The sequence below is a fragment of the Balaenoptera borealis genome (assembly GCF_965194805.1).
Source record: "Balaenoptera borealis genome assembly, chromosome: 13".
Taxonomy (NCBI): Eukaryota; Metazoa; Chordata; class Mammalia; order Artiodactyla; family Balaenopteridae; genus Balaenoptera; species Balaenoptera borealis.
The window spans coordinates 100308821-100332533 of record NC_138870.1 but is presented as its reverse complement, the minus strand read 5'-3'; the positions used below and the strand labels follow the sequence as shown (position 1 = coordinate 100332533).

Sequence of the window (23713 nt, the reverse complement as noted above, 5' to 3'; positions counted from 1 at the left end):
GTGGGGCAAGCCCCCGGAGGGAGGGGGCTTCTCGGGCCAGGGTGGCTGGGATGGGGGCGGGCAGAGCCAGAACGAGGCCCCTCTTTGGCCCTCCTGGGCGCCCTTGTCCCCCTCCCTCCCTCCCTCCCACCTTCCGTGTCCTCACTGTGCGCCCGGCGTGGGGCCTCGGGCTGGGGAGCGGCCTCCGAGGAGCCCAGGCCATATGTCTTTACCCCAGACTGCACGGGACAATCTGTTTCAGAGGGTGTCCTCAGCGCCACCAGCTGGGGCCCCCAAGGCAGGGACTGGCTGCCATTCAGCTTCCTCCCCCTGCCAGCACCCTGGCCTGCCACCCACACCCCGACCCAGAAGAGCGGGGGCTCCAGCAGTTCCGGATGCAGCTGAAGACACGTCTGTGGGAGACGTGGGAGGGAGAACGTTCTCCCGGGGAGGCTGCGGGCCGGGACCTTCCCAGAGGGTGAGCTGGCTGGACCAGGCAGCCCACGATGAGCTCTGTGCCAGACCCTCACATCGCTGGAGCCTTTGGGGTCCTTTCTCCACACTCTGTCCTTCAGCTCTTCTGCTGCCCATTAGAAGGGTTTCCCGAGAGGAGCCTCCTAGAGTCCGCCCCAGAACCCGCGGGGCCTCCGCTCCGCTCTGTAGCCAAGTCCCTGTGCCGAGGAGCTCCCTGCCTTCTGGGAACATTCAGCTGTGGTCATAAATAATGACGAAGGACCACGAGCTGCCAGCAGGATTCAGAGGTGGAGCGCTCCCCCGTCCCGTCCCGCTCGGAGCTCGCTCAGGGATCATGGATCGCGGATCAGAAACAGGCTTGGCCTCCACCCGAGGCCTCGGCGGTTGGTGACACTCTGGCTTGTTGTCTTCCCCAGGGACTGTCCCCTCTGCCAGCAGGACCGGTGGGAACAGGGGCCAGGAGGGCCCAGACAGGGCTGGCTTTGCGAGAGCCCTGGTGGAATCTTCTTGAGGAGGGGTGTGCCGGCCACAAAGCTTCCAGAACTCCCCTCCTGCCCAAGTAGTCGCAGGCCCTTCCCCACCTATGCCCCGCTCTGCACCTTCCACGAGACTTTGCTTCCACAACTCTCACTCCTCGCCCTCCAGCCTCAGGTCACAGATCTCTCCACCCTCGGCTCCCATCACTTCCTCCACAAAGCCTCCGCCTCCATGCTCGGCTCCCACACGCCGGATGCTCGCCGAGCAGGGGCTTAACCAGTGGTATTCACTTCGGGGAGTGGAGCACACAGCAGGTGCCCAGTGTCTGCGGAGGGAGTGCGCAAAAGTGCTTCCAGTGGATTTCAAAGGCAAGAAGTGCTTCTGTCTGGACAAGGAGGGAGAGGGCGCCCCAGGAAGAGGCGCACGTGTGCGCGTGAGGGCATGTGTGACTGACGGGGGGTTTTCAGAGAACAGCGGGTGTCGGTGGGGCAGCCGGAGAGGTGGGCAGGCTATGGAGAGCCGTGAATGAGCCCCTCGGCCTGCCCAGGAGGAACCGCGACGGCGCCCTGCTCCAGGGGACTGGCCTTGTATGGTAGAGCTCCCTGTCACTGGTGTGTGCAGCGCACGTGCGCCCTTCGGTTTATCCTGCTCACTCCTGAGCACACACTCAGCCCGACCCTCTGCTGGGCGCAGGGACGTGCAGGAGACTCTGGGCTGACAACAGCCCGGAGCAGAGACAGGATGGCCAAGCCCGAGGTCCGGGGCAGAGGAAGAAAGTTGTGAACAAAGGTCTGCTTGGTCTGGGAGCCAGGGGTCAGCACATTCTGCCCGCCACCAGGACGACTTTGGAGAGGAGGGAGCTCTTGCCCTGGGTTTTAGAGACATGAGCACGTGGGCCGGGGGAGGATTGTGAGCACAGGTGCCCAGGGAACTTACTCTCGCCTCTGCGATTGGGCTCGAAGCATCCTCAGTGAGAGAAGCCAGGTCATGGAAGAGTAGAGTAAGGGCTTTGGATCCGGACTCACTGGGCTTCCTATCCCCCTCCACCGGTCTAGAGCACTGGGCAAGTCTCTTCCCCTCTCAGCTTCTCATGTGAGAATCGGCTTGATAAGGATAATGCTTCCTGGGTGGGGCTGTTGTGCAGATGTATTAAGACAGTGCCTGAGCTCCCCAGCCGGGCCCTGGCCAGCAGTGAGGGCTATTGTTTATGATAACGAGGCTGCCAGCCCCACCCAGTCAACGTGGATACTCATGTAGGAGGTGGGGGCTCCCACAGAGGGGCCCAGCAGTGCGTGGAGCCGTCAGTTCCCCAGGAGAGAAGGAAGAGGACCGCGTGTATCTCAAGCACTCCAGGAGGGCTTCCTGGAGGACACCGTCTGAGTCCTTCCTGTGGACGAGACCTGGGCACCCGCCACGGGCCAGAGGCCGGGGGCGGAACTCAGGTTGCCCGACTCCCAGGTGTAGGCTCTCTCCTTGCCAGGGGGCACCTCGTATAACAGAATGTGCCAAGTCCGTGGGGACCAAGGAGCAGTGTGCACCGGGCTTGCCCCGGTCAGGAGGGCCAAGGAGCGAATTGTTTCCCACAGCGCCTGCTGGGCCTGCTCCGGGCCTCCAGGGGAACCCAGTCTGTCCTAGGCCGGCGGGCAGGCATCTCAAGGACCCCACGGCTTCCGTTGGTACCATTCAGACCTCACCGTGGGTCCCATTTGGAGGGCTGGGGACACAGGGGTGTGAGGGGTATGAGGCGGGCCTTAGGCCCTTCAGCCAGTCTCTAGGGAAGTTGGTGATGACTGCAGGCTACCCAAAGGAATTCTGAGACTGTGATTTCCTGCCCAGCCTGGGGGAGGCCTGTGTTTGGGCCGCAGTGGAAAAAGGGTGCAGAGCGGGCAGCCCCCTCTTCCCTCCTGCTTAATCTTGGGGCTTTATCATTTGGGAGCGGGGTTGGGGGGGGCGGAAAAGAATGTTTACATGGCTTCGCATTTGTTTCAAATTATTCATCAGTGTTGGAGAGTCATTGTTCCCCGCTAGTGTAAACAGTGGCAAGGCCCAGCCACCCTGCCAGCTCTCTGAGGCTTTGTAGACGTGTGACGTCAGTGCCCTTTGGTTCCTGGCTTCCAGTGAGGTGACGGGGTGGGCCAGGCCAGATGGGTGGCACCAGGGAGTTCACTGACGATGGGGTGGAAGCTGTGTTTCCACACTATGAATTCAGTATTTGAGGACCTGTATCTGTTGTTTGTTTTACCAATTGAACCTTTGCGAGGGCTGGGGAAGCCGAGGTACAGAGCAAAGAATCTGAGAACCATGGGAAGAACCTCAAAGAGTGTGACTTAAAGGAGGTCTGCACTGAGTCCCAGGAGCAGCTCCCCGTGTTAAAGTCTCATCGTCACGTGTGTGCCGGCACGTGGGCATCGGAGCCTCTGGCGGGTGTTATTGGGACAGAAACGGGGCTGAGCCGGTACGCTGGGACTCTCCTTAGTTACTCATGCAGGCTGGCTCCAGCTTCGTGTTTGCAGATACTTTCAAGGGGACACGCAGCTTGAGTTCGTTTCAGGAGTAGCCGGTTCTTCATCACCTTAGTCTGAACGCACTTGCTGGTGTGGCCAGCTTAGCAGGGGCTCCCAAGGCACACGCTCAGGAGCTGGACAGCGGGTTTGATTCCTGCCTTTGCTCCAAGCAGCTCTGTGACTTTGCCCAAGTTACTTCACCTTCTGTGCCTCAGCGTCCTCATCTGTAAAATGGAGTCAGTAACACAACCGATCACTCAGTGTTGCCCCAAGGACTGAGTGTGTGGGTGGAGTGAGGCCCCGTGCCTGACACACAATGAGCACTCCTGGAAGGTTAGCTTTATGTTGTTATTAATAGGATGAACAGGACCCAGTGCCTGGCTCAGAGCTGTTCATGGTCTGGTGCAGGCGGGGGCAGACCCCCAGAGGCAGACACCGCTGGGGTGTGGAGGGGAGGCGCCCCCAGCAAAGGTGACCCTGGCACTGGGCCTTTAGGGAGCCATCAGTAAGACTCATTGAGTGTGGAAAGGTCTTCAGAAAAATCCCTCTCTATCCTTCCCAGCTTCCCCCGGAACCCCCCGTCAGTCTCCTCTCAGCAAGAGCCACCTTTACCGTTTTAGCTCTAATTGTTGGTGGCTTTTATAGTTCAGAGCTCTCCCTCCCTCCTGGCTGCCACACGGCTGACATTTGAGCTTGCGGGAGAATAATGACCTGCCTCACCGTCAGCCTCAAAGGCAGCAGCGTGGTCTCATGGGTGGGGAAGTGGTCCGTTGTCCCTGAGCCGAAGTAGGACCCAGCTGACATAGCGCCAGCACTGAGTCCTCCCCCGGTTCAGTGCAGGTCAGTCTGCCTGAGTCTGTACCTTTTCACATCCTTTTGGTGCCAGTACTAAAAGATGGCTGTGTTAAAAAGAACTGTTTAAAAAGTTCAGTGCCAAAGCTAGTGAGTATGTGTGTGTGTGTGTGTGTGTGTGCACGCCCGTGTGTTGGGGGTCGTGGGATTGGCTCAAAGCAGCCAGTAGCTCACGTTGCCTTTGTGGTTTCATATATTTGCCTATTAAAATGACAATACAGACATGGCACATTAAGGTTTAAGAAGCCGTTCTTTCATTAAACAAGCTGACAGTGTAGGGGGTTATGACTTGGGTAATTGAAACATGCTGTTCTGTTCAAGACCAGAACTTCATAAAGACTCCTTTCAGCCAATAGCACCCTTTGTGCCAGCAGCCTCTGGTCAAAAATGAGTGTCGGCCCTGAGGTCTGTCTCTCCCAGAGAGTGGGAAAGACCGCTCGGCAGCTTTCCGTAGCAGTCTTGGCAGCCAGAGGTCAGGGCTTTTTAAAAACCTCCCCTTCTCGGGGCTTTTGAAATCAATTTTCGAGGCAGAAAGCAGGCTGCCCTGGCTTCCAGCCTCCCCCTTGCTGCAGGGTCTGTGCTGCTGATTGCACATCTGAGGTGTGATTGAAGAAAGGGGGCGGTGGGATTTGGTTGGCAAGGCTCTTCGAGTCGGGGGTAGACGGTGCTAGTTGCAGGTCTTCCTGGAGAGGGAGGGTTAGGTGACATCAGTGAGAGCCCAGGTTTGGGAGGCGGACCACCAGGCTTGAATCCTGCCTCTGTGGGACCTTGGATGAGTAACTTGGCCTCTCTGTACCTCAGTTTACTCATCTGTAAAATAGGCCCAGACCTAGATCTGATGTATAGGGTTTCTGTGAGCATTAAAGGTGTTAATGCAGGTAAGATGCTTGGAGTAGTGGTGGCCACACAGGAAAGCCAGGGCCAGCTAGCATTCCAGCCATTGTGAGTGTCTACCTCTGTGGAGTAACTCCATGAAGTACTGTTGGAGGGTACCACCATGGGGTACCACCAAGCGGTACCTCCATGGTATCACTCTGCAGCCAGGGGAACTGATGGCATCCGCGTCCTTCCAGGTGACCACGCCTCACTTCCAGCTCCAGGTGTGATCTCTCTTGCCCCCTTCTCTTCCTTCTCTCACAGATGTGGACGAGTGTCAGGACAACAACGGTGGCTGCCAGCAGATCTGTGTCAATGCCATGGGCAGCTACGAGTGTCAGTGCCACAGCGGCTTCTTCCTCAGCGATAACCAGCACACCTGCATCCACCGCTCCAATGGTGAGTACTGGCTCCTGCTGCCCAGTCACGCCCCCTCCCCTGTGGAAACAGGTGGCCGCTGGGAACCCCCTCTCCGCATCTTGATTCTCGGGGCCTCAGGGTCAAGGCAGGGAACTTTGGTGGTGGCCCGAATGGCTGTTTTGTGCTTCTGGTGTCGGTTCTGCAGGGACACCTCCCAGCTCCCGCCCTCTGCCCCTACAGCAGGGCTGTCGGTGTTTCTGGTGTTTTTATATGGGGTCGAGATGGGGCCACAGATGGGCAGATGTGTCCAGAGAAGCTACTTTCCGTTCTGGGCTGGGGGCTGGATGTGGCTAGGAAGAGTGGGGCCCCATTCCCGACGGTCCCCTTTCCCTGAGGGGGGGCTCGAGGTCTGACCGGGCCGAGGGCTCGTTTCTCAGTCTCTTGCGTGTTCACTGGGTCACCAGCCAGCAGAGGGTCCTTGTGGTCAGGAGCCGGCTGCTCTCCGAGGCCAGGTGGGATGGCAGGCCGGCTCGGGGCAGTGCAGAGGGTCAGAGGGGGAAGACTTCAGCCAACTGGAGTGCCTGGGGAGCCTGGGGACAGCCCCAGGCTGGGACAGAGCCTGGCCTCCAGCTGAGCCCAGCAAGTGAAGGTCCTTGGCGTCAGGGCAGTGGTGGTCAGTTTGGGCCCAAAGCAGCAGGGCTGTGAAATGGGACAGCTGGCCAGAAGCCGGGACCCACGTGGCCTCCAGGCAGAGCGAGCCCCCTTCTGGAAGGCGTGGAGGCCCATCCTGGTTAAGATAATGGCACGGCCCAGAATCTCAAGGCGGGCTGTGCGCTGCAGCAGAGCGGCTGTGCCCTCCTGCGGCCTGGCTGTGCTGTGCCTTCCAGAGAGCAGACGCGGAAGCAGGACCAGGCAGCCCCATGGTTCCAGCCTCAGGCCCTCGCCGATCGCTGACCCTAACAAGGAGGAGGTGCTGGAGGGGCCCTGTAGGGCCTCATCTCTGGTCTGTGGCATGGTTCACACTGAAAGGCAGGGAATAAAAAGGGCAGGCGCTGGGCTCCGCGTCCGACAGGGTGTGAATCCAGCTCTGCCGCTCCCTAGCTGGGAGCCCTTCCTCAGGCGGCTCTGCAGCTCCGAACCTCAACTTCCTCATCTGCAAAATGGGGCCGTGGTGTTGACCCGGCAGGGTCTTTGGAGGATAGGACCAGATCCTGGGAGTAAAGTGCCGGCGTGCACTAAAGCTAACAGAGGCTGTGAGGTGAGACTTGGGGGCCCTGGGCAGGATCTTTATTTGAAAACAGTTCCTGAGATAGAAAAGAAAAAAACATTTAAGAAGTACAAAACCCAGGGTAATTAAGCAGAACTACTCTGCTGGACTCCTTAGAATTCTTAGTGTTTGTTTAGGCAGTTTCCTCAAAGACAAGACAGCCCGATAATCCCCATCCCTGCCGGGTCCCCAGAAGGACGGAAAGGCCGAGCTCCGAGGTCCCTGGACACCTGCTCCAGGCGCGTTGTCCAGACGTCCACGGCACTGTAGAAGACCTCCCAGCTGTGGGGCTGTGGAGTCGAGCTGCCCAAAGCGAGGACCCTGGCTCCACACTGAGTTTTATATAAAGCAGATTTATGAGGAAGAGAGTGAGTGTTGGGGGTGGGACGGGAGTCCTGCTTTCATCGAGGAGAGGGGTTTACCGGGCGGCGGCTGCTCTGAGCGAGCTGTAAAGTCCCCGAAGCCGGGACGGCCGGAGCCCCTGTCAGCCGGGCTGTGTGTGCCCTGTTCCCTTGAAGAGCAGCTTTCCCGCGAGTAGGGCTCCAGGTGAAGCTGTGCCCCCAGTTGAAAGGAGAGTGAGCAGGAAGGGGGAAACAGCACGATGCAAGACGGCGGCCTGGTCCTGTTTGGAACCAGGTCCTGGTTTGGCCTGTGAGCATTGGTTGTACTAAGGATGTTACAAAGCAAACCTCGGCATCAGCCGGCGGTGGGGGGCACGATGATGGGGGGGGACAGCGACAGTGGCTGCTATGAGGTCACACGCTTACTCTGAGCTGGGCCCTCACAGCAGCCTGGCGAGGCCGGGGTATTATGACCCCGCGACAGGTGAGGAAGCTTAAGCCCAGTCAAGTTAGGGGACCTGCCCGAGGTCATACCTTAGGGACATAGCAGTCAGGATTCCAGCCCAGGTCACTAGCTGTGGCATGATGAGGCTGGTAAGGAAAGAAACCGGGTGGAGGAATAGACAGAAATAGGCAGGCGCTGAAGGCCTCTTTGAGGAAGCCACATGTGAGCTGAAATGGAGCAAGGGGGGGGAGAACCACTGCGAGGCCAGGCGGGGTGTGTGTAAAGGCCCCGAGGTGGGAACGGACCAGACTCCCGGGAAACGCAGAATGAAGGGCGGGATGGTGGGCACGGTGACCCCAGGGTGAGGGGAGCTTGGCAGGGGCCAGACCCTGAGGCTGGTGGAACGTGGGCGGGAGTTTGGATTTCGTGCAGGGAGCAGCCATGGGAAGCTGGGTAAGCAGAGGCGGGGAAATGATGCTGAGGGGAAGGGCGGGGGGGGACTTCTAGGGAAACCAGATGCTTCAGGGGCTGGGCCTCAAATTAATCGTGCAGTGGAGCCTGGAGTCTACGTGCCTCACCCCACCCAAAGGCCTGGGTGGCCAGATCTGGATTTATAGGTGAAGCCAGGAATCTAGATGTAACCAGAATACAGATTTGGGGGACTAACCCCAATCTACATTAACTGACATATTGGTTAAAGAAGTCCCTTTTCTCATTAGGACTTTTGTGTCAGTCTCTTAAGTTTTAAATCTGGGCAATGAATCAATCTAAAAAACAGGAGACAACGTCTTGGATACCTGCTGAAGGTCAAGTGGCAGCATTTCCAGGGTTCCCGAAGGCTCTGTGGAAGGTCCGAAGGGGACAGGACACGTGCACAGGGCGTTGGCCAACCTCTCAGTAGTGCCTGTGGGTGGGGACGGGCCTGGGTGACTGGACACGCTTCTCCCTCCTGAGCCTCTGTTGGTTGTCATGACAGTTGCTCATCATGATTGTGTGTTAACTTCAGTGACGATTGTTAGAGCTCAAAAGAGCGTGTTCAAGGTGCTGAGACCCAGCTTGTTTTGTACCTAAGTGGCCTCTGTTCCCCAGATCAGATTCCTCATGTCACCTGACTCTTCCTAATGCCTGTCAGCCCCTTGGAGCCTCCCCTGAGCTGGGTTTGATTAGAGGGGACCAGACACATGAGCAGGGTCTGCTCCAGGCTCCTGGCCGAGAAACAAGGCCACGGGGCTCAGCCCTTCTGAGTGGCCCCACCTCCCAGGCGACGGCACAAACCCTGGCCGGAGGCGTGTGGATCTGGCCAGGCTGGGGTTGGGGGTTTTAGGTTCTCAGCCATTCTCACCTCCACGGGTCACGCGGCCTCTACCGTTACTCCTGCCTCTCTGGGTCTCCTTGTCTGTAAGTTGGGACCAGCAATCCCTCCTAGGCAAGTGAGGGCTCCATTAGGGGAAATGCTTTGAAGGGGTCAAGTGCAGTGCCCACCCTAGGAATGACAACTCACATGGACAGCTTCTTTAGGCCTTTAAAACTCATGCTTGATTTGGGGACACAGGCTGTTCCTCTCTCCCAGCTCTGGGTGGGAGGGAACCCACAGCTGTTGAGAGCTGTGGCCTGTCTGTCTCTGCTCAGCACTTCTTTGAGCTGGTTCTGGCACCATCACAGCCCACACTCACTTCCCACTCAGCCTCTGGTCCGGCAAGCCACAAGTCCCTCTTCCACCCCACAGCCTGGGAGCAGCCGGGCCAGGCCACTCCCAGCCTCCGCTTCTGCATCATAGTCACGCGCCCAGGGGGCCTCCCCGGTCCCAGAGTAGACGGTCCACCAAGCAGCTAGCACGTTCGAGCTCCCTCCCTCTCCCGTGCCTGCTTTTTTTTTTTTAAACTTATGTCATATCTATGCTCCAAGAAGGTGTTGACTCCTGGATGAACTTTTCCCTTTCCTTCCAGTGAAGAATTCTTTCTTTCAGTCTGAGCAAAATTGATTTAGGGAGAAGAAGGAGCTCCAAAAGGTCTGACGAGCTGTGTGATGGCAGGTCACTGTTCCATTCATTCATGTGCCAGGTGCTGGCTGGTCCCCAGGATCCCCGTATGGGCAAAAGCAGGCATGATCCCTGTGAAGCTTTGCATCTAGAAAGGGGATTAAATGCTAAATAAGGATCCTAGGAGTTACCTTATAATAATGGGCTGAGAAAACCACTCTGGAGGGAGGGACCTAGGGGCTCTAGTGTGGTCGTCTGAACAGCAGAGACAGTAATGAGAATGGTCTCCTGGCCGGCCTGGTGGAGGATTGCTCTCTCACTGGCACTGATCCTGGGCCATGACTGTTGCTGATGGTAGTGGGTTAGAGATATGTGTGCCCTCTCCCCGACGCAGGAAGCTGTCCTGCACGGCTGGGCTCTGCAGCCTCACCAAGTGCCCACAGTGGTCCAGTCTGTGGTGGTGGTGGAAGGCCCCAGAGTGAGAGAAAGTGTCACATTGTCCCCACAGCTGGAGGAAGCAGGACAGGCTGGCAAGGGCGCTTAAGGGGCTGTGCCTGTCAAAGTCCATCCCCGAGGGCCCTTTGGCACAGAGGAGACCTGTCATCTCTGTGTTATGCCATGACTAGGAGCCCAGGTTCCAGGGCCCCACAGCCTAGGCTGGAATCCCAGCTCCACCACCTATCATCTGTGTGACCTTGAGCAAGTCACTTAACCTCTCTGTGCCTGGTCTGTAAAATGGGGATAGTCATAGTACCTACTTCATAGAGTTAAAAAGATACAGAAAAGAAAGTTTCAATAAATGTGGGCTCTTATTATTGTTATTTATCACAGATGAGGAAACAGGCCCAGCGAGGGCAGGGCCTCACCCTCGCTGGGCCAGTTTCCCGAGCCAGCAGCAGAGTCAGGACTTGGGTGCACACTGAGCCAGGCTCTGCTGATGCGTACTGGCTGCTGGCTGAAGCCTGAGCATCAGCCGAGGGTGAAGAGGCGATCAGGAGTCAGGCCTCATCCTCGAGGAACTCCCTTCCAAGGGGTGAGCCGGTGGCCCTCGCACCTGGGTTTGTCTGTGCTCAGGGCAGGACATGCCCATCAAGACAGCCGTTCATCCAGCACTAGCTCGCTCGCTGCCTGACCCGCCTAGGGCTGCAGAGGTCAGACCAGCCCCTGCCCTCCAGGATTGCCCAGCCCCGTCCTCCCTGTGGAGGTTTGAGCAGTGTGCCAGGCCCCTGCTAGGCACGGGCAGTCGGGAACCAAGACATGAAGAGGACACCGGGCCTCCGGGGTGCCCCGCCCCACCCTGTCGACTGCCTGGTGCCCCGCTCAGCCCTGGTGGGAGCGCCCAGCACCGCACAGCCTGTCCTGAGCCGGCCCAGGGAGCACTGTCAGCCCCTGCCTCGCCTGTGCTCAGGGGCTCCTGTCTCCCACCCCCGCCGTTGCTGGCCACCCAAGGCAGTTTGCTGCCTGCTGCCTGCGTCCCTGCAGCCTGGGAACTCCCTGTGGGCGGGGGCCGTGTTCCCCACCTCTCTGTGTCCTGTGCTGACATGGGGCCCACGGCAAAGGCCTGAGGGAGGAAGGAGAGTGACGCTCAGTTCTTGGCGGCTCCCCGGGCCCGGACGCTCCACACCCTCGGGTTGTGCCGGTAGGTTCCTGGTCAGCACGTGCTAGTGGGCGCTGTGGTCTGCCCAGGCTCTGGACCAAGTGGTAGGGGCCCAGAGGCTCTGAGAGGCCATTGCACAGTTGCCTGCACGCCGAAGCCCTGCTGTGCTGCCTCCTTTCCCGTGCTGGAGGCACTGGGCCACAGGGCAGCTGATCATCCGTGTCCCCGCAAGGCTGAGGCCCGTGCAGAGCGGATGCCACGCTGGCATTCTCTCAGCAGGGGCGTCACGGGTTTACCTGAGTGCGTTTAATGTTCTGTTTAATATCCTTCTGAGCCTGTTTAAATGCACATATAAATATGGGTAGGAAACTGCACTGCCCGCCCGCCACCGGCATTCCTGGTGACGCTCAGGGCCGCGTTTTCACACAGCTCAAGATTTGGCATCAAGGGTAATACTGGCTCCAGCCGAAATCAGAGGTGGGGGCCAGGAATAGGAAAGCTCGGCTTCTTCTGCATTAAATGATGATGGTGATGGTGAGAGCTGCATGTCCTGGGGGCTTACTGCCTGCCAGGCACCGTGATGCGCGCTTTTCATGCACTAGCATGTTGCATCCTTACAGACTGAGAAACCGAGGCGTGGAGAGGATCGGAGACTTGCCCAAGGATGCAGCCAGTGGCACGGCAGGGCCCCTGCTCTGGCGGGCTGGGCTCTGAGCCTGGGCAGCCTGTGTGGAGGGTTCCAATGAGGCTTGCACCCGCTCCGTGCGGCCGGCCCAGGCGGGGTGAGGCCTGCGAGAAGCAGAGATGCTCCTCAAGTGTGAGCGTCCCAGGTACCAAGTGTGCCTCTTTAAGCGCCAAGAGTTCAAAAACATTTCGTAGTGGAGATTTCCCGAGATGGCTCACCCAATCCCTTCTCTCTTCAGAGGAACAGCCTCAGTTGGCCCGGCCCCTTTTCCCTACAGTTCACAATTTTTGTTACGAGCTCAGTGACTGAGACAGCCACTCCTCTGAAGGCCAGAAAATGCTTGTTAACGTCTGTCGCCGTGCTGAATGGCCCAGCTTCTGGGCTGGAAGTAACTCTTCTGATACTGCTGTTGTCTGCCGTTCCGCACCCCTGTCTGTAGGGGGTCTTGATGTGAAGCCAGCAGCCCGGGGTCCACACGCAGAGGCGGAGACTGTGGGAGCCTGAGGGCTCCTGGCTTCTCAGGAAGGGGCTTGGGCTCTGCCACAGCTGTTTGCTCACAGGAGCCGTTTTCACCCAGTTCCGAGTTTGCAGGTATACTCTGGAACCTCTCTTAGAGTTCATCCTTTTGTTTATTAGACCCCTGCGTGAAGTATTTTTAGGATCTGTTCATTTTATCTGTAAGTTTGTACTCAGCTGTAGCTAGAGACCAAACAATAGGGTTTTTGAAACTTTTTATTTTGAAGTAATTGTAGAGTCATAAGGAAATGCAAAAATAGTAAGGCAAGATCCCACATACCCTTCACTCAGTTCCCCCCAACGGTCATGTCTTACATCACTAGAGAACAGGATCGAGTCCAGGAAGTTGGCGTTAGTACGGTGTGCACGTGTGGTTCTCGGCCACTTTATTACATGTGGATCTGTGTAACCGCCTCAGCAGCCAAGAATTAGCATTTTAATAATAATGGAATAGCTAAGTACTCGTCCAGGCACATTATGAGCACTTTGCCTGTCTTAACCGGGGGGCTATATAAGTTAATGTTCAAACCAGTACACTTTTGAGAGTGAAAGGAGGCACTATTAATTGTGACGGGGCAGCAGGTATAAACTGGGACTGTCCCAAGCAAACCAAGGCATATCGTCACCCTAAAATTACCTCATTCATAACCCCTTGAGCCCTACGGGGTAGGTACTATTACTCCCATGTGCAGATGGCAAATAACAGAGGCAGGTAATGCGCCCGGGGTCACGTGGATCCTAGGAGTCGTACCAGGACTGGCACGTAGGCGGTCTGGGTTCAAATCATGACCACCTTCTGTGGCTGCCTTCCAGTGTTTAAAGAGACTACAGCTATGCCGTGGTTCACCCCTTCTTTGGTCAGGCATGGAAACTGGGTCCTAAAGAGAAGAGGGACTTCCTCACCCAGTGTGCTGGTCAACCTGGATTGGGGCTGTGATGCGCAAATCTGTACCCAGGGTGTGGCGTGGCGTGGCGTGGCGTGGCGTGGCGTGGCGTGGCATCACGTACTGGGTGGTCAGTTCGGGCCCTGGGCCACAGTGCTGAGGGGCTCAGCCAGCAGCCTGTTAAGGTCACAGGGAACTTAGTTCTGCCTGAGGGCTGGGAGCCTGGGGGAGGTGGAGAGGGATCGAAGAAGGCCCTGAGGGCGGGTGGCCTGTGAAGGAGCTGAAGAGTGGAGAGTGGGCGGCATGGCCGGGGGCTTTTGGGGGATTGTGCGGCAGTGATGGGAAGGAGAGGGCGAGAAGCTGGCGGGGCCACCTGGGTCCAGACCTGGGTTGAAAGTAATGGAGGCAGCTGACATTGAAAAACAACTTGGAGCAGGGCTCTGAAGATGGAGAGGCAGAGACCCTAGGCAGACGTGCAGTCACAGCCCTCTCTGGGCCTGGGTTCTGGGATGGTTGGTGTCTGAGCAGGGAGGGCCCTCAGACACTTGTCACCCTCCAGCGCTGTCTGACTGAGGAGGCGATTCTGTGGCAGAGCCTGGTGGGCTGGGTGCCAGCGCTGGTCCTGACCTCAGGTCATTTCTGTAAGCCATGCAGCCTCAGTGGAGAGGAAGGGGGACTCGGATATGAGCCCCTTCCCTGTACCTGATGCTTTTCTCACGGGGTCACATACAGATTCTGGGTCTCCTGCCGCTCCACCCCCGGCGCCCTTCCTGTCTTTTCACCCTGAGGTCGTCCAGCTGCACTTCACTGCCTTCATGCAGGCCGGCCTGGCCTCTCGCCTCTGGCCAGGGCTTCTCTGCCGTCTAAGGTTCCAACTTTATTCTGGTAGCCGGCGGAGTCAGTGTCCCTGCAGCCCTCTTTGCCCGTTGGAGAGAGTGGGTCCTAGAGCCTGAAACCAGACCCAAAGCTGCCAGAAGTTGAGAGGGTCAGGAGACCGTGTTTGGCAGGAGTTTGAACTTTGCTGTGACAGTGACGGGGCCCCCATCAGCCCCAGGGGTGGGCGTATGATCCACGTTTGGGGAAGATCGCTACCCGCTGCGGGCTGGAAAGGGAGATGAAGCAGTTTTCTGGGAGGTGGCCATCAGGGTCTGGACCTCACCGGGGGCAGCGTAGGTGGGCAGGAGGGTGGCGGAGCAGAAGGTGAGCGGCAGGGCAGGCAGGCCCTTCTGCAGAGAGGCCCGGCCCCCGCGTCACGTAGGTGCGGAGTACTTCAGTGGCGGTTTGAAGGAGGGTCCAGTGGCTCTGGACCACGTGGGGCCTTGTTCTTTTTAGAGTCCGGAACCCTGGAGGGGAGCCTGGGGCCCACAGCAGGACCAGCCAGTCTCTACTTCTCATGAGGCTGAAGCCCGGGTCCTGCTCAGCCTCTGGCTCGGCGTCTTGACCGCAGGTGCCCGGGGCAACTCATGCACAGTGCGGGCGCCCACGCTCTCTCGCCCACTCGGCCTGGGACCCGAGCAGGTGGCCGGGATGGTGGGTGTGAGCTCAGGAACCGGGCTTGATCGGGGGGGCAGGGGCTCGGGAGTTTTCTGAGCTCCCCGCAGGGGGCATGGGGCCATCCGTGCTCTGCCTCCTGTACTGCCCTTCACCGCCCCGTGGCCAGGCTGGGGAAGGGGGCTGGGCTCCCCCGTGGCCCTTGGAGGAGAGCACTCCTTCCAGCCGCACTCAGACCCTGAAGTGGAGCACAGGCCCTGCGCCCTCAGCCGCTCCGGGTCAGCCGCCGCCGGGAGCCTTGCCCCGAGCCCACTGCGCAAAGCCCACACCCCCGCAGGACCGGCGGGGGACCCCTCGGCAGAGGTCCCCGGGCAGTTTTCGGGCGCGGGTCCCTGGGGACGGGTCAGGGCAGAGGGCCCGTGGTTCTCAGGAGAGATGGCCGCCCTCTCCGCCCCGGCCCGGCCCCCGTCCTGGGCACCCCCCTCGCGCTCCTCCAGGCCGGTCCTTGACCCTCCTCTGGACTTTGTCTCCTGTCCGGCTGCTCCCGCCCCTCCTCCCGTCCCAGCCAGCAGGGGTCCTCGCCCGGCCTGGCGCCCCCGCCGCAGCTCAGCTCGCGGTGCTCTTACACATCACACGGTGCTGTGATGCTCTCAGCTACCCCGGGAAGCGCTTCCCCCAGGAAGTACCTCGGGTAAGCGCTGTCACCCCGCCGCGGGAGGGAACCCCAGCTGGGCCACAGCGCGAGGCAGCACTTGGGATGGGAGGCCAGCGTTCTGACGCCAAAGTTAGGTTTTCTTCTCCTGCTCCACCCCCATCTCCGGACTCAAATGCCTGTGGAAAGAGGCTCACAGCCTCGCCCGAGCCGCCCCCGCTGAACGTCAGCTTAGCGTCCCATCACTGTGCCTGGCTGGCCGGCTCCCGTTGCTTCCCGGGGCGTGATTCCCACATGATGGGGTCTGGGCCAGGCCTTGACCTGAGAGACCCCAGCGTGCTTCCTACAGGACCAGGGACACCCCCTGCCCTGTTCCAGGGCTTTCTGTCATCAGCTGTGGGTGCTAGGTTCCCCGTGGGTGTGTGTGGCTGGGAATTTTCTGTTTTAAAAGAGGGGAAACAGTGGCCATGCCAGAGAGTCCCCCACCCCAGCCTCAGGGCTGCCCGTCTGGCTGCTCCTTGGGGCGGAGCGTGGGGCAGGTTCTTCCCCCGGCCCCGGCCTACAGACCAGGTGGGCGGGAGAATAAACAGCTCTCGCATTTAGTGGGCAGATTTATGGTGCTGCCGGAGAAGGCCTGTCCCGGCCCTTTGCAGTCCAGAACGGCCCTTGAGGCGGGGACGATAAATCCAGCCCATTATTTTTTACGAGCCTCCCATCCCATAAACAACTCCTTTGGCTGGTGTGCCCAGCTTCACGCCCTTCTCCTGGCCTGGCCTCCAGCCAGCCCTGCAGGGACCCCAGTACTTAGTGGCGTTGGCGGTGGGCTTTCCTCCACGCTGCAAGACCTCGGCCTCCTAGTGTGGACAATGCAGGGGTAGCTGGCCCTGGCCCTGGCTCCCTTCTCGGCTGCACGTCCTGGGGCCTCAGTTTCTCATCTGCGCAATGGGACAAACATTAGTGTTCATTATAGAAATTTTTATGAGGACCAAAATGAGAGAATATGTGTATACTCTGTCCCCTAGCAGAGTGCCTGGACCTGAAATTGGTAAAACTGTCAGCTGTCACTGGGCATCACTATGTGCCAAGCACTGTGCCCAGACTGTGACGGCAGTGACCAGATGTGCTGTGTAGCTGTATTATCCCATTCTGCTGGTGAGAAAATGGAGATTGAGAAGCCAAGAGATTTGTCCGTAGTGAGTAAGTAGCACAGTCAAGATTTGAACCCACATCTTACCAACTCCTGAGACCAACGATACTGAATGAACAAATGGATAGAGGGGTGGGAGCAGGGGTTGCCCACTGCCTGGAGCCCCTTGCAGCCCCGGGGCCCTGCCTCTCCACCCTCCTCCCGGGGCCAGGCTTCACCCTTCGCTCAGTTAACTGTTTCCCCGGTCTCCCTGTCCCATCCGCCTTCTGACAGCAGTGGGAGCCACTGTTCTGCGTGACCCTCTGGCCATGTCATTCCCCACTGAGGACCTTCCTGTGCCTCCTCTCCCTGCCGTGCGTGTCATGAAGTTGCCACAACAAACCCTTGTCTCTCCCGCACCAGGAGCTTGGCCTTCACCGCCTTCCAAGGTCTTCCAAGGCCTTCCAGAGCGCAGCCCCTCGCCCATCCCCCACCTGCCTTCTGTTCTCCCCGTGACCGGGCAGCCCTTTACCAGTCATGGGCCTTGCTTGCTGTGTGCTATTTCCTCTGCCTCAAGTGCCATTCCCCATCCCCCTCACTTCCTGGAGAACTCTTCATCATCCTTCAAAACCCATCTCGCTTCACCTCTTGTGAAGCCGTCTCTGACTTCGAGGCAAGCACGTCAGCCTCTCTGCATGAGCTGATTCCTCTCCTGGAGCACTGATCCTCCCTGCTGCCCCAAACTTGCCCCCTTGTCCCCCAGGCCCACACAGTGGCTGACCCAGTGTGTGCCCATGTATCTGTTTACCAAGTGAAGTGACCATTCGGCAGTCTGTTCAAGTTAGAATAAATGGTGGGAATCAGCGTAAGTTGCCAAAGGTGGTTGTTCGTGCCCTTGATACGATCCCTGGGGAAAGGGCAAGGTACTCAACATTTGTTGAGTTCCTACTGTGTACCAAGTCCTTGGCGCCCTTTAATCCTCAAAGGACCCTGGGAAGTAACAGCTGCCAGCCTGTTGTGCAGGGGAGGGAACGGAGGTGCAGCCAGAGACGGCGGGCACAGCTGGTTTGGGACGAGCCAGCCCAGAGCCCAGGTGTTGGCGACTCCAAAGCCCAGCACGTGGCGGGCAGTGGAGGTGAGGCACCGGCTGAGGTGCCTGGGAGCTGCTTGTGTCCTTAGGGAATCTCCTGCTGGCACATCCCCCAGCGTTCTTATAGCTTCTCTTCCAGGGCCCCCAGAGCTGCTGGGGGAGCACTCGCTCAGCCGCCACGTTGGCCCTTCCTGCACCTGGGCTACGTTCGTCTGGTCACCTGTCAGGGGGGAGAAACAGACTTGCTCCCTGGTCACAGCCAGGCCATGGCCTGGGGCCTGTGTGAGCTGACCGTCCCCCCATGGCTCCCTTTAGGGTCCCCGTGGAGCGAGGGATAAGGTTGCCAGATAAAATACAGGACACCCATTGAAATTTGGATTTCACATAAATAATGAATCCTTTTTTTGGTGTAAATATGATCCATGCAACACGTGGATATGCTTATACTCAGGAAATACTTGTTTATCTGAGATCTGGACTTAACCAGGCATCCTATGTTTTTATTTGCTGTGTCTGGCAGCCCTGGGGAAGGAAGGGGGCACCTCTAGCCTCTGGAGCCCAAGCAGAGTGAAAACCCAGGAGGCAAGTCTCACAGGCCTGTGGTCCCAGCCACCTGGGCCTCAGAGAGGCTTGGATGTGCTCGTGGTGACGCCTAGTGATCAGCCAGGGAACTGCAGGGCACGGGAAGAGGAAGGCCGGTTAGCCCTGGGAGGGGATGGAGGGCGCAGGGGTCCAGGGTGAGGGGCAACTCAGAAGGGACAGGCACTGCAGAGCTGGCCACACGGGGCCGGGGTAGGGGGTGGGCAGGGCAGCCTTTACTGAGCACCACCTGCTCCTTGAGGGGGTGGGCAGGGACCCTGAGCTGGAGCCATCACCTCTTTAGGGCCCTTTAATGATCTTCCTTCTCCACTTCACAGAGGAGGAAACCAAGCGAGTTCCAGGCCACATACCTTAGAAAGGGCTGGCATAGGCATGGGAGGTAGATCTGGTAAAAACTAGGCCCGCCCCACCTCAGCGACGCCGACCTTCCTGTGGCACCTGCAGCTCTGCAAACGTGTGTCCACGTGTGTCTGCACGCACTGCCGCGTGGTCCTCACAGCCACCAGACAGGCCCCCTCCCATCTCACAGAGGAGGCTTCCCAGGGGCTCCCGGTGCCAGCACTGGTCAAGGCACCGGAGGTGAGGGGCTGACGGGAGGCTGGGGTCCATCCCTGCTCTCCGAGCAGGCCAGCCCTGCCCCGCTGCTCTCATCTGGCGCTCCAGGAGCCAGCCACAGTCTCAGCTGGCCATCCGTCCATCTGTCCACCTGCCCACGTACACAGAATCTGCCCACTCAGTGAGCAGCTGTGGCAAAGGACTTGGTCTTAGCTGAAAATGCCCCTGTGACGTGTGTGCCTCCTGGCTGGCTCTGCTGGCGGCCTCAGCACAGGGCCTGCACACAGGTGGTGCTCAGCAAAGGTGTAGAATGAGTGAGTGAGGGAAAGAGTGAGCCTAAAGGCTGGTGACAGCCCTGAACCAGCAGTGCCTCGTGAGCCACCTCCTGATGTGATGGAAGGAACACTGAACGTGGACTTCCCTGGCGGTCCAGTGGCTGAGACTCTGTGCTCCCAATGCAGGGGGCCCGGGTTCGATCCCTGGTCAGGGAACTAGATCCCAAATGCTGCACCTAAGAATTTGCATGCCGCAGCTAAAGATCCCGCGTGCCGCAACTAAAGATCCCAGTGCAGCCAAACAAATTTAAAAAAAAAAAAAAAAAAGGAACACTGAACTTGAGGGTCAAGGCATGGGGAGCCAAGGGGATTGGGAGTCAGAAGGTTACGTGTGGACGCCGTGCTAACTGCTGCACGGCCCAGGGCAAGTCGTGTCCAGTGGGCTTCAGCCTCCTCGGTGGAAAAGGAGGGGCTTCATCCAGATGCTCTTTAAGGTCCCTTCCAATTCTTGCTTTCCAGAAAACCAGTCCATTCTGGCTGTTTGCTTGTATGTAAACTCAAAGCAGGATGGCTTGGTTTCAGAGACGGGCCTTTGTCTGTAAGTGCGCAGGCGCTTCGGGGCCAGCCACGCTGTGGGTGTCGGTTGCACACCTACGACGGGCTCAACTGTGGTCCAGCCACTGGGAGAGCAGAGCAGGATGAAAGGCACAGACAAGAAGTGGGCTGGTCCTGCAGAAGGAAGGGCCTGGTGTCCGGGAGACCCTACATAAATACTTGTGGAAGGAAAGCACGTAGGCAGGTGAGCAGATAAACATGGAGGGCGTTGGGGGTCAAATCACACAAGGGCTGGACTGCCGAGGCTGCACCAGCTGGGCAGCAGGTGCTGCGGGGAAGGCAGGGTGCACACTGACAAGGGCCAGTCCCCCCGGGGCCTTGGCAGGGGGCATCCAGCCTGAAGGCAGGGGTGGAGGTGGTGGGACGGCCCAAGGGTCTGTGTGCCGGGGAGTGGGCAGTGGGGACCAGCGAGGAAAGGATCGGGCTGATGAAGGCAATGAGGCGCTGGAGGAAGAGCAGAGCAGAGTCCCCTCGAGGGCCGCCGAGGCAGCCAAGTGAGCACAGGGCTGGTGGGGTGTGGCGTGAGCACCTGGCCAGGGGTCGGGTCCCTGCTGCACCGCACAAGGCGGGGGAGCCCTCTCCGAGCCTCAGCATCGTCGCCTGTCTGCTGGGCCTGCTGACGGTACCTGGCACTCAGCATCGTGGAGACAGTCAGTTAGGGAAGTGTGCAAAGAGCCTGGCGTGGGGCCTGGCATTGAGGCGCTCTGGGCAAGTGGAAGCCCACAGACTTACTCCTATCTCCCAGGTGGGGCCACCCCTAGGGATGCAGCCTGGGGTGGGCTGGGCTCGTGGTCAGCTGGGGGTCTAGTCCGGGGCAGCCGGCTGCTGACGCCCCGGCCAGGCCTGGAATTGCCCGGAAGGATGTAATTTCAGGGGCACAGGGTGGGAGACAGAGCCCTGCATTCTGCTAAACCCAGGCCCCATAATGAGAGGCTCTCCGAGCACCATCCAGGCACAGATGCTGTTGGAGTGTAATTAGGGGATCGAGGTGGAGCCGGACCGGCGGGCGGGCGGGCAGGCGGCACAGGCTTGGGGCCAGCACTGCCCTGAAGGCAGCAGCCAAGCCTGGGCCTGCAGACAGACACGTCCTGTTGCCCGAGTATTGGCCGCTGTTCTGATGCAAAGTCCAAAGCCCAGAGCGGCTGAGCCCAGGCCCCTCGTCAGTGTAGCAGGGTTTAGCGAACATTTCTCAGGCCTGAAATGGGCACTGTGCAGTGGCCGGGGGGTGGGGGGAGGGCAAAGGGGTGACTCGGGCTTGGGCCCTGCCTCTTAAGGACCCCCCCCAGTCTGGTGGGGGGAACCCAGCAAACCCAGAAGTTATAGTTCGTGTGGTGGGTGTTATGAGAGAGGGGAGTCCAGAGGGCTGTGGAGGCGCAGACCGGGCCCCTAATCCATTCTAGGGACTTGAGGGGAGGGTGGAAACAAGGAGGGCTTCCTAGAAAAGGTGACACCCAAGCAGAATCTCAAATTGCTGGCCGACAGCCAAGTGTCCCTGTTCCCTAGAGCCACGGCAAGCAGAGAATGGGGAGGACCTAGAGTGCCATGCTGAGAACTTTCAGCCTAACCCTGGGCCCTGGCTGGGGTGGGAGCATTGAAGGGTTTTTAGCAATGGGAAGATACAGTCAGGTTTATGCTCTATAAAGTTCCTTCTGCAGCTGGAGAAGGGCAGGTCTTCAAGTCAAACAGAACAGGGTTCAAGTTTCAGCTCTACCACATCCTACCCAAGTGACCAAGGGCAAATGGCTCCATCTCTCTGAATGGTTCTGTAAAATGATGACAAAACTACTTACCTTGCAGAGTGATATGGTAAGGGCCTGTGTTCTCACGTCTGCCTCTGTGCCGGGCCTGGGGTTGGGCCCTGCGGATCAGGTGGGAACAAGGTGTGCTCCCAGCCCGCAGCCAGCTCAGGCAGGGGGTCTGAGGACCATGGAGGTGTCACTCCCGACTCGGGGGAGGTTTGGGGTGAAAAATCAGGCGTCTTGGAGAAGCTGGCATTTGATATGGGCTTGGAGAGACAGAATGTGGAAAAGTGGACATAGCCAGGGAGGGCCGGGGCTGGGTCGTTTCCGTGCTTCACACCCTGGGGAAAGGTAAGGAAGAGAAGGGGACAGCCCGGGTTTCCCTGCCCCTCCCCTGGCCGTGAATGCTCCACTGCCTCCAGGAAATCCACTGGGAGCGCAGGTTCTGAAGTGAAACACGGTATGCCTGTCTCATCCGTGTCCCTTGGGCAAGCTACCAAGCCTTTCCTGGGTCCTACTCTCCTCACTTACACAGTGGGGATAATAGCATCTACTTTGAAAAATGGTCCTGAGACTTAAAGGTGATTATTCACGTAAAGTGCTTAGGGCACAAAAGGCACTCAATGATGGTAGCTACGGTCGGTCGGTCGTCATCCGCCTGCAGCGAGTTTCAGTTTCCTGTTTTGCAGCTCAGAGCTGCCCCCACTCTGTCTTGCTTCAGGGCTGCCCCTAGATCCAGCCCCCTCACCTCAGTTATTAACCTCTCGGTGCTTCAGTGTTCTCATCCGTTAAGCGGGCCAGTACCGGACAGAAGCGCCCTGCTGAGGTGGTGGGGAGAATTCGTGAGATAACACGTACAGCGTGTGGCGCAGCCGCCACACGCAGGCGGCTCTGGGCGGACGGGCACAGCTGCTGTCCTCGTCACCTCTCCCACGGTCCCATCCTTGCTGCCGCCCCTGTGCCTTTCCCCCCACGGCGGGACCTTGCTAGCGTTCCCTTCAGCGCCCCCATTCGAAGCATGTGGGAGCCCATATTTGTTTCTCCCTGCCTGGCTTGGCCAGCTTGCCGAGTCTGGGCTGGGGAAGGCAGCAGCCTCTTCCTGTCACCCCCCCCCCCACCCCAAGGCTCCAGCCTCTTCCTGGGCTCCGTAATTTTCTACTGATGAGGTGGAAGGGGAGGAAAATCCCTTCCTCCCGAGTTGGGGGAGGACGTAACAAGGTAATTGTTCTCTTCTCCCTGCTCTGCCGTTCCCAGCTTGCCTTCCCTTCCTGCATGTTTAAGGGACAGGGATGCGGAAAATGATGTTATTGATGAAGTCGCCATAGCAACGACCCCTGAGAGGCACACATTCCAGCTTTGTTATTCTGGGCCGGGGGCTACGAGAAAGGCTGGCCCCTAAGTACAAACAGATTGGCCCCCAGCCCCACTGCCCTGCTTTAGATGCATCCGTGAACTTTGCTCTACGGAAGACGCGATGTACGCACTGGTTTGGGGCAGGCAGAGTCCGCCATCGTTTACCTCTGTGCACACTCTTGTAGAGCATCAAAAAATGATAGGAGGCCTTTGGGAAAATAGGCCCTGGTGGGAAAGGGCTGCGGGGGCCTGTCACCAGGCCTAGAGAGTGCAAGAACCTGGGCAGGGGCCCGTCAGAAGGAAGCTCGGGGCGCTTGGGAGAGGAAGGTGCAGCCCGGAGTTCTCGTGCTTGGTGTGGCCCTGGCACGTCTTTCCCCAACCCTGATCCAGCCTCTCATGAGCTTGTTTGTAAAATGGGCACGGCCATACCCACTTCTCAGGATTACGGTGAGGGTTACATTAAATGGAAGTACAGTCAGAGCCCGAGTCCCTACATCATGTCTTCTGGGAAACTGAGAGAAAGGGGCTCTGAAGTGTGTCTCAAATCCAGCCTTCGTCCCTGTCCCCACACACGCTGACATCCCTGCAGGCTCCTTCGTCCCGTTCAGGGTGATAACAGTTGCCTCCCACCCGCTTCTGGCCTGCACTCTTGCCCCAGCAGGTCACCTCCATGCAACATCCAGAGATCTTTCTAACACAAAGTGCATCGCTGCCCAGTTTACAACCTTTCAATGGCTCCCCCTGCCCAGGATAAAGTCCCTCAGGTCCTTACCTGCACCCTTAGCCAGCCTCACTGGCGCAGAGGAGGGGCCTGCACCTTGAGTGAGTGCCTGGGAGGCAGGTCCGACAACTAGTCACTTTTCACAGGTGAAAACTAAGGTTCAGAGAAGTGAAGTGATTGCCCAGGGTCATGCAGCAAGCATCAGAGTCTGAATATGGACCTGGCGATGTGTCAGCAAAGCTTCTGTGTCCTCATTGCTCC

General features: G+C 58.7%; 1 protein-coding gene across 2 annotated transcripts in view; it reads left to right on the top strand.

Moving 5' to 3' along the window:
• The window catches only part of SCUBE1 (signal peptide, CUB domain and EGF like domain containing 1), a 134084-nt gene that overhangs the window by 40841 nt on the left and 69530 nt on the right, over window positions 1-23713 (top strand). For both annotated transcript variants that reach the window (XM_082352633.1, XM_082352634.1), the window contains exon 4: window positions 5427-5561. In XM_082352633.1, the coding sequence (XP_082208759.1) occupies window positions 5427-5561 (135 nt within the window). The remainder of the gene's footprint in view (window positions 1-5426; window positions 5562-23713) is intronic.